The sequence below is a fragment of the Acanthochromis polyacanthus genome, chromosome 8, assembly GCF_021347895.1.
Source record: "Acanthochromis polyacanthus isolate Apoly-LR-REF ecotype Palm Island chromosome 8, KAUST_Apoly_ChrSc, whole genome shotgun sequence".
NCBI lineage: Eukaryota > Metazoa > Chordata > Actinopteri > Pomacentridae > Acanthochromis > Acanthochromis polyacanthus.
Genome location: NC_067120.1, coordinates 11,020,581 through 11,030,966, shown reverse-complemented (window position 1 = coordinate 11,030,966; position 10,386 = coordinate 11,020,581). Strand labels below are relative to the sequence as shown.

Here is a 10,386-nt window from a genome sequence, read left to right as displayed (position 1 = left end):
AGAGTCCATAGGTCAGGTCTTGATTACTGCCTGGGACTCATTCAACTGCTTTCCTTGCTCCTGGGAACACAGTTGAGTGTTTGTGAGCATGAACCCAGCATAGTTAAAGAGTTTACTATAAGCCCCTTCCTGCTCATTGCTTTTGTTAGTTGAGTTCACTAGAATACATTCTGAAACACTGTATAAGGACAGATTAAAGGCACATGATAAACGGACACAAGGTACTCAAAAACTACCAGAAAGTAATGCCAAAAAACAAAGTGCACACAAACATCTTTGACCTAAAAATGGCGCTGTTATTTCACAGCATGAGCTCAACTTTGCTGTGTAACGAAATGCTGACAAGGCAGAATCTAATGCTACCCATAAATATCATCTCTGAAATCAACTTGATGCCCTGCACACATACTGTACATCACAGATGACCATGCATTTACTAATAATATATTACTAATAATACATACACGTGTTCTGTGGTCACATACATTTTAAACGTCACATTCTGTCAAATTAAAACACTTAAATGTCTCTTTCTGATGTGTTTGACAAACTCTTCTTGGAGAGTCGTTTGTCCACTTTTAGAGCTGATAAGACTCTGAGGCAAGTGTTTTAGTAGCACTATGTCAATTCTAATCTCATTCTTTCAGAGTAAAAATAACCAACAAAAAAAAAACACTGACTCTTGCTGTTCGGCACCTGTGAGCTATAAGGTCAAACATCCTGCGCCTATCACTCCAAACATCCTCATAAACCTTTAAACTATACTGTTGTAACAAGTTAACTGTCTGCTGGAGGACAGATGTCTTATAGCAGGCAACAGAAATTCACAGTAGTTTTTTTCTTACAAATCAGGTCAATAAACGTCTCTTTTCCTCTAGTCTTGCAGCCTTTGAAGAAACAGGTAATCCGAAACCATTAGAAGCAATCAAATGTTGCTTGAAACTAAAGAAGTCTTTTTTTCCTACCTCATTTCAAGTACATCAAGAGTTTCTGCAGGCTTTGGTTTGGCATCTGATTTATCGTCCTCTGTCTCCTGAACTTTCCTAGTCACCTTTGGGCTAGGATTAGCCTTTCTAGACATCTGAGGGCTGTGTCCTTTTCGCTGTAGCTGTGGGCTGCTGGAGCCCAGCTTCCGGTTGAGCAGGGGGCTTCTGGAGCCCTTGCTCTTGGTGGGCTGCTGCAGACTATCCATAGTCTTGACCGGGCGCAGGCCAAGAAGTCCACAGTAGTAGTTGCATTGATGTTGTGTGAGGAACTGTTCGATTACTTCAGGAGAGCCACACTCGGTTAGTCCTTGGTATCTGAAATACAGGACATTTTGCTTATTTTACTACAGCTCTTGTAGCAGCACACAAACAATAACACTTGCATGTAGCAACTGAGATACAAACCCTTTTGACTTGGTCACAACTTGAACATTTGTAATCTTTGATTCCACACCTACAAAAAAACAAAATCAATACAGAAAATGTTTAATATTTGTGATCCCACCTCCCAGATGCACTAAATGATGGCTTTCTTGATAACCTTGTGTGTAAGGCTTACCCTCCAGCTGAGTGACCAGCAGATTCCCATGTGTCCACTGATGGATCCAGTGTTGGAAGGCACTGCACTTCTGCTCTAGCTCAGAAATGTTTTGTGAAATCAACTTGCCTTTAGGATCCATCACAGAATACTTAAGGAAGACACCTGTAAGATCAGCTTCCACTGTGGCATATGGAACAGAGTTTGCCGGCCGGTACATCAGATATCGAGGAATCACTCTGTGGGCGACACAAAATAATAGTGCGATGATCAAAAGCTGTGTTTTTTTAATTCAGTAGGAATCAATCATGAGAGGTACTGTATAACAGATGTGGTGCTTACTCCAGTGCAGAGCCAAAGTTCTCGATAACTCGCGCCTCAGCCGCAAAGATTTTACAGTATTCTCGAATCATGTTTTGGACTTTGCATTCCTGTCAAAACAAAGATTTTAATAAAGCAGAATGATGCACTGCAGCCATAATCACATGGGATGTGTTAAGAGCAATGTAGCAAAGATCCTTAGACAATAAATCCACACTCACTTGCTTAGTAATTTCTAGATTTCTCTCTGCAAGGTTGCTCTCCTTTTTGGTCCCATAGGCGATGGGGTTTTGAACTTTGATGATGCAAGTGCTTCCCGATTCAAAGACAGGATCGAGGCCGTAAATGACCTTCACCCTGCTGGCTTTGTGAGCGTGGCCCTCTCCCATGTGCACCATCTCAGTCATGATGCGGCCAAAATACTTGTCACCCCAGGTGCCGCAGTCGGCCAGGCCTCTGGTGAACAGCAGTGGGGTCATCTCTATCTCCTCTCCAACTAAAGCAAAAGCAGAAATAGGGTTACTATGAGCAATGATGTACAGAAAGTGTAAAAATGCCAATGTGAAAGAGAAAAGTACCTTCCAAATCATCTTTAAGTAGTATTTCAGACAGAACTGTGAAAGAGAAAACACATAAAGACTCATTAAATTTTAAAACAACTGATGAAGTAAAAAGTAGATTTTACACTTTTCCATACATGCTGAATCTTACTGTCTACGCTGAGCAGGAAGTCAGTAGTGTCCGTCCCATATTCATTTTTGATCGTACAGCCATAAACTCCACAGTCTTGGCTGGTTGCCAAAACAATAGCCAGTGCTACTTGGCTTTCATCTCCTCCACTTGGGGACAAAAACATTAAAAAAAAACACATAATCAAGAAGACACGAGGTTGAGAGTTTCATCAGACTTGCATCTAATTTCTAAGATTCCCCAACAACCCACAAGGTGTCGCTGTGAGACAGATGGTCACACTGTGTGGCAGCAGTGTGCTGACACAGCAACCATTAGCACATTTATAGACTTTTAATGCACCCTGGAGATGGGAAAATATTGTGTCGGGTTACAGTTTCTGTGTCTAGCCAGAGATTCACCTCTCTGTGTCACAGCTGTGGGGTTCACAGTCACATGAGCTGGACATCTCTGGAGTGAGAATATGAGAATGACAGAAGACCAGGGGTTGCACTCTGAGGCCCAAATAAATCCTGCCCATCCTTGGAGTGCATTATTGTTCATATTTGGAACCACTTTTACTGGTCATTTTGGCTGGAAATCCTCAGAATAATAGCAACGGAGAAGGCGGAAAGTAATTCTGTCATTACCTATAACATAAGTGAACATGTGACATGGTGGTTACAGGTGGTGTTGACAACAAACTGCCCGACAATGAGGGGATTTACCTTCGCTTCACCTCTAGTATTTCCTCCTCATCTCTGTACCACTTAATGGTGGAGTCACTGAGCACGTTGAAAAACTGGCACCACAGCTTCAGGTGTCCTGAGGCGTCTGGGAATGGCTCTCCCCTGATCTTACGGATAACCTGAGGTGCTGGTGGTGTGTGAGAGAGGAAGGGAGCAACATAAACACACAGCATACTGGAGAGTGGAGACCTTCTGATGTTTCCTCTTCCTCAAGTGCCAGTGTACTGTATTTCACATGACCTTATGTATTGTGTATTGCGAAAAAACAAGTCAAATATGTCACACCGTACTGCCCTTTACCAACTAACCCCTAAATGTATATATAATTTTAGTTGATATTGATACTTTAAGTTATGCGTACATTTTTTTGAGCTTCAAGATATATGCTTTTCCCCACTTAGTCACACATCATGATACTTTTACAAGATAGAAATACAAACTAAATGCTCGATTCTTTACCTTTCAGTGGGTCTATCTTCTTTTCAGCTGGTTTCTCCTCTTGCTTGTTGCCAGCTGGCTCTTCTGTTGGGGTCTGCTCCACGACCTTTGGCACCTCCAAAGTGGCCTTTCTGCGACTCAGCAGCGGGGAGCGTCTCTCCATCGGTGGGGTGTTTTGTCCTGTGGAGGCCTGTAGTAATGCTGCCCTGCGAGCCTGGCTGGGTGACATGTAGGGGCTCTCCTTCTTACCTTGAGTATCTAACGTACCAAACACAGCTATCTCTACATCGTCTTTATTTTTTGGGAAGAAGATCTTGCGTCGAGCTCCAGAGGCCAGCTCTTCAGGCGTGGCAGACCGTATGAGTGTCAGGCTGTCTCTGCGTTTCATCCTGGGACTGCTTTCACAGGAGAGGGATGACGTTGGAGTCGAGCCTCCACTGAGGTCTTCCTCGGTCTTGTCACTTGCCCGAGCAGTAACCCCAGAATCGTTGTCTGACTCCGGAGCAGCTTTGGACATAAATTTGCGAAGACTGGATGGACTCAGTGATGGATATGCTGGGGGTTTGGAGCTGAGTCTCTCAACAGAAAATCTATTTTTTTGGAGGTCTTCAACAGACACAGAATTTTCTGTTTTGGCATCTTTAAGGGATTTTGGCTTCAAGATTTCCAAGTTGTCCTCTGTTGTTTTACTCAATGAGGGCACACTGTCACCAACTTTTGGTATCAGAGTTTCATATAACACAGTGGGGGTGTTCTCTTTCATGCTCTTTTCCTCCAGGTCCTGTCTTCTAATTTGAGCTTTGTCAGGCCTCATGGTCACATTATTGTCACCATCATGTTTTGTTCCCCTTTGCGTGTCAGCTAAAGTTTCTGTTTCTGTTGACTCGCTGTGAGTGGGCAGTCTGGGCTCAGGATCACTTTCATGACAAGTAACAGAGATTGGTGGCACCACAAACGAAGGCACCTTTGGAATTTCAAAAGCTGGCTGTGCATGCAAATCATGAGTGTTTACAAAAGCATCATCCTCCTTTTCATCAGTACATGAAACACTTATAACAGGAACTGATGCGTAGTCCATCTGAGGGAGCTGTTCGCTGCTTTTCCCATGCAGCTGCTGCCGTTCAAGCGTGTCCGTCTCGTCGTAGAATTGAGCAACTTCCTTGACTTTCTCTGTAGCTGAGAGGTGGTAATTATTCTGCATACCTTCCTGTGTAGGCGGTGAACCTGGAGAATCAGCCAGGCTCTGGTCTTGGATTATTATCTTTGACTCATGAGTTACATCATGGTCTTGCAAATGACTCGTCTCCGGCTTGTTTAGTGCCAAAATGGTTAGTGGCAGAGTGCACCCTTTCAGCTCAGGCTCCATTATTTCGATTTTTGGGACTATGAAAGGTTCCTTTGGCCTCAAATCTGGCACAGGTGGTTTAATATCTGTAATGTCTTCAACAGTAGATATTTGGATTGGTGGGATACTCTCTGAGGGCCAACCATGCTGTCTCTCACTGCTGTCTTGACATGCAATATTACTGTGTTCCTCCAAAATAGTAGCATTACTTCCACTGTCTTGTGTTACTGAAATGATCTTTGTTTCATCCAACATTTTTCCTTTATTAGGGTCCTCCTTTCTGCCTCTACTTCAAACTGTAAACTCTCATTCCTCGCTTCACTGCTCTCACCCTCTAGAATTGCTTGTTGCTGTGTTTTTAGACTATTAAACAAATTACTTTCTAAATCTTTCTCCACTGCAGAACTCAGCACTTTGTTCAATCCATGCTTCTCCTCACTGCTTCTGAAGTCTGAGCTTGAACTCTGTACTGCATTGACACTTTCTGTGATTTCCTCTGCATTAGAAGGTGTGAATTCATGCTGCATTTTTAGGTCACCCTTCTCTAAACTCTCCGGGACTGCAGTGGGCGGAAATCCTACATTCATTTCCTGAATCAGTGAGACACACTTGGTCTCTTCATTTACATGATCTCTCTCTGTACTGTGTGCCGCCACAGCAGAAAGAGGCAAAAACACCTGAACTGGTGCTTTAGATTCACATGGTTCTATTCTGTCTTCCAGTGAAGACGTTGTTATTTTGGTAATCTCAGATCTGTTTATATCCAAACATGGGTGATTATTTGTTTTCACTTCAGTTTTCTCTTCCTCAAGCAACTTATTAAAAGAAGAGGCCTCCTCCGTTTTTGGATCACCGTCTCTGACCACCTTATCAACACTTAGCTCCCCCTCCTGCAAAGGTTCAGTGGGTCCCTCTCCAAGCTTGTGGTTACCTCTTGTTGAGATAATGCTGTTGGGGGGAGTCCAACCATCTTCCAAAGTAGCGAGGGCGGAAGTGAGGAGGCATTCTTCATCAGAAGGGGCTTGGGTCTGTGGTAAGACAGATTCATCTTCCCTAGGTGAAGACAAATCTCTTGCACCCTGCTGATTAGACTGTGCTGAAGCTGCCAGACATTTTGGGTCTTGCTGGTGAATGGGAACTTCTTTGATAACTGAGACAACCTCGGAGTCTTTCTTTTCTGCCTGATTGAAAGTAAACAAATAAAGCATTTTAGAACTTCACAACATTTGCAGCTAGAGCAATGTTCGTCTTTCACACTCAACTCTGAACATGCTTCATGGTTCTGATTCCTGCAGATGCAAAATATTTTTACCAGTTTGATTTATTAGTGACAAAGACACTGTACACCCTAGTGGAAAAACTCATTCAGCATCATGCTGAGAAGTTTAATGTGTTTTTAAGAATCGCATTGCAGTGAAAAAGCAGTGACCTTTGACACATTTAGACTGAGACCAGTTTTTCTGCCATGAATCAACAGAAGCATGACCACTGATAGATTAGTTATTAGTTCATTAGAAGGTAAACACTTGAAAAATATGAGGAACAACTACAGTAAGTCGATATATTCTTCTGATTTATGGCATGTCAGCTTATTTCAGGAACTTTTTTTACCTCCTACCACATGCAAGAAAGGTGAAACCAAGTGTTTGCACATGTGACGGTACAATAAAAATGCACGTGGTTAAATAAAAAAGTTTTATCCAGTTTAGTTAGAATTTTCTAAATAACTCCCTACATGAATGACCATTTTGTATTCACTTTTATTTCTCTGGTTTAAATATTTTCACTATTCAACAATTTTATTATTGGTGAGACGAGCAACATCAGTTCAAAAGAAAAAGAAAACAAATAAACAAAATAATCAGCGACTTTGAAAGTGCTTGTGAGCTAGGCCTCTACTGCGTCCATACAGACAGGGGAATTCCCACATGGCTGACATAGGTGTGCTGTATACACAGAGTACTTGTGGGCTCTGAATGAATGAAAGCTTGTCTGTTTGCAATAGACAAGCCACAACATGCATGACACACGTCAATCTGTTGAACACATATTAGTCATTCAAGTGTTGGGTCACTCAAACTGTAACTGGCATAACCTGATTCTGAAAGGCAAAAATCTTAAGTCATAATATTCATGAAAAAATCTTAATTCAATCTGAGAATGCATGGAGCTATAGAGAAGATTTACAGGTCAAGCAACATCTAGAAGTCTGGTTGGGTTGGGCTCCTGTTTTTGCTGTTCTGATCATTAAAAATTATTTCGTAGAAGAGCAATGGAGTCACGTGTCACCTCGTGACAGCTTGTTTAGGCAGCAGTGACTACTAAGAAAAAAAGAAGTCGCTGCTTTCGATGGAAGGGAACTGCATGGTGTCACATTCAGTCTAAAAATGAAGCTCTGGCCCCCCCCCGAGTGTAAATCACACTCATGTGAGAAAACATTGTTCAGATCAATTGCTTGACTTCCTCTAGCTATGAATATATAAAAGCGGCACATTGTCCCAGAAGCAGAGCGAAAGCCCAGTTGTAGTTCCACATTATGGACATATAATCGCTGTGCAGGTGGATGTTTAAACATAGTTACTTCACTTCCCTTTTCCACATGTCACTGTGCACCGCTTAACTCAATGGTAAAAGGTAGAAATGCAAAAGAAAAACAACCGTAAGCTTGGAATTTATATGGATAAATTATATAACCTTAACAGAAATAATAAAAAAACTAACTTTTAGCGACATCTTGACTAGGCTTATAAAAAACACAAACTTTCTTCAATTATCATTCTTCACAACTTTATCTCCATACTGTGTATTACTATTTTAGTAATTTATGATGTATACAGCTAAAATATCTAACAAGTTTTGAATGAAAGAGGTTATGTTTATCACTATTTATGTGAATGTCACTTTAATCTGGTTAGCTGCTAAATCTCATTAAAGACAGTCTCGGATAAAATCTAAGAATTGTGCAGTTTTTTGTCAAAATCTTGTACCTCTTTGTTTGGCTCATTGTCTAAAATCCGTTCAAAATAATTTATGCAAGGCAGTATAATAGCAAAAAAGAATTTCAGAATGATAACTTTACAGAAAGCATGAAACAAATCAAAACCGAAAAGCAAAGAGTAGCACAGCCACCTATAACTAAATGAGCGTAACCTCAAATGAAGCAGTCATTAGACAGACATTAAACAATTCTCCAAGGTGAGATGACGGCAGTACTGCCTTCCTCTCTAGATGAGGAAGAGATCTATTTTGAGAAATGGAGGGTAGTGAGGAATGTGTCCAGTCCTTTCATGCTAAGACCTGCCGCAGCATTCACTCTACTACCGCTTGTCCAGGCCACATAGCCCTCTGTCATGCAAAGCCCTGTTTGTAACATGAGAACCACTTCTGACATTCAGTTTCATCATGATCTCTGACGCACTCGTGTCTCGCCTATCTCAGCCAACATCTGAGATATTCTGGATTCTCTAATACAGTGTGCAGTGTAGACACACAACATCCCCCACCCCCACATGTGTTTAGTGCAAGTTGTCTCAAGGTTCCCACTCTATTTTGTTTGGCTTATCACTCCTGAGTAATATCAGTGCAGTAAAACCATAGTCCCACACAGCCAGGCTGACTCACTCCACCAGTCACTCATCATTGATATTATACTGTATGTTTTTAAGGGATTGGATGTTTTGATGGTTCCAAGATGTCACACAAATATAAAATCTAACCATGATTTGTGATATGTTTCTTATCTACCACTTTTATAACCAGCATCGTTTGAAGTCTGAACTATGTAATCTTGAACAGTTTAGGCTTTGGGACTTAAATGGCACATACTGTGCTCTATTCTGTCACACAAATATAGTTTATATGCAGTGGTGAAGTGGCAGCTAGTTGCAGTGCAAGACCATTGCACTTACCTCAGTGAGAACTTGGTGCCCAGTCAATGACATTTCTTCAACGGCATCGCTGCTGTCTGGTACCACAGTCACCTCCATGGTCTCCACAGCATCATCAGCCTCTGTCACACTCTGCTCTGTGGACTCCTTTACAATCTCTGGTGGCAATTTATGAGCTGGTGGCAGGTCTATGTGTAAAACACTGTCTACATACTTAAATGTATGTGGTTCAACTGACACTGACTGTTGTCCTACATTCACAGTGTCTGAAGGCTCCTTGGGTTTATCTATTTCCATTGATACAACTTCCTCTGTGGGAGAACTGCATACCTCTTGATTATGTTCCGTTTGCAGCTGAAATGATGGTGGCATTTCTGGTTGAAGAGGCAGCACTGAGTCATGTGAGTGGTCAAACTCTCTTTCTTCACTCTCAAAGTGATCATGAGAGTCCTTCTTATTCTTACCAAAGAAGAAGTCTTTGACTGTGTGGAGCATAGAAGAGATGGAAGCCTGGATGTTGTGGTGGTCGTGATCCTTATGACCCTTGTGATGTTTGACTTCTGAACCATGTTTGCCATGGGCTGCTGCATGCAACACCTCCAGCTGCCTTTGCCTTTCTTTCTCTCTTTCTGTAGCTGATTCCTCTTCTTTTCTTTTCTCCCTCTCAAACTCTTCCTGTAATGCTTTTTCCTGCTCCTCTGCTTTCGTACATATCTTCTCTTGATCCCTCTCTTTCTCTTTATTGGCACTTACAATTGCTGTATCCATCTCTTTAGGTTTCTCCACTCGAGATGAGTTCTGTTTCTCCTCAGCAGCCTGGGACTGGAGAGTCTCGGCCAAAAATTGTGCCAAACTGATTCCTCCATCGTAACAGTTTTCACCTCCATTCTCCATGACGTGGCTTCGACTACTGCTGCTGCTACTGCTGCTGTTAACCCCAGCATCGACACCATTTGACATCTTTATTCTCTTTTTAGCCAAGATTTCCTTTTCATCCTGCAGACCACTGTCCATGGGGGCTGTGACTTCTGAGCTAATTCCGTTAGGTTCTGCAGCAGCTCCCAGTTCCTCCACAGCCAGAGGGTCTTTGACCACTGCCCTCTCCTTTGGTGGTGGAACAGATCGCTTCCTTGGAGGAGGTTCTGGGCTACTCTGTGGTTTCTCTTTCTGAATGTTTTCTTTATACTCCTTGTTGGTCGACTCCTCCAGCTCTTTTTTCTTTTTCTCTGCTTTTTGCTTCAGCTTAGCAAAGAACCGCTGGTGGATCTGGTACTCACTCATGGTGCCAACCTCCAAAACTCCAGAGCAAGAGACAATACCTTTACTATTACTGGCTGAGACCTGATAGATGGCTGCATCGTCCAGTGTGCAGCTATAAACAGAAACACACATTATTCTCATATTATAGATATCCTAGTTCCTAATTCTTGACTTGGCTTGACTACCAGTGTTA

At 42.2% G+C, this 10,386-nt stretch overlaps 2 protein-coding genes across 2 annotated transcripts; both read right to left on the bottom strand.

Annotated features, from left to right (window-relative positions):
• Positions 1-41: 41 nt before the first annotated feature.
• LOC110966976 (alpha-protein kinase 3-like) lies at positions 42-2,751 on the bottom strand. Its single transcript, XM_051952072.1, has 7 exons — positions 2,557-2,751; positions 2,424-2,459; positions 2,067-2,341; positions 1,867-1,955; positions 1,546-1,763; positions 1,392-1,440; positions 42-60 (listed from the first exon to the last, which is right to left on the bottom strand). Exons 1-7 carry the CDS (start codon positions 2,714-2,716, stop codon positions 42-44), a joined length of 846 nt encoding a protein of 281 aa, XP_051808032.1. The 5' UTR covers positions 2,717-2,751.
• Positions 2,752-2,981: 230 nt separating this feature from the next.
• LOC127535058 (uncharacterized) lies at positions 2,982-6,207 on the bottom strand. The gene is made up of 2 exons (XM_051951921.1): positions 3,723-6,207; positions 2,982-3,390 (listed from the first exon to the last, which is right to left on the bottom strand). Exons 1-2 carry the CDS (start codon positions 5,299-5,301, stop codon positions 3,239-3,241), a joined length of 1,731 nt encoding a protein of 576 aa, XP_051807881.1. The 5' UTR covers positions 5,302-6,207; the 3' UTR covers positions 2,982-3,238.
• Between the last annotated feature and the right edge of the window lie 4,179 nt (positions 6,208-10,386).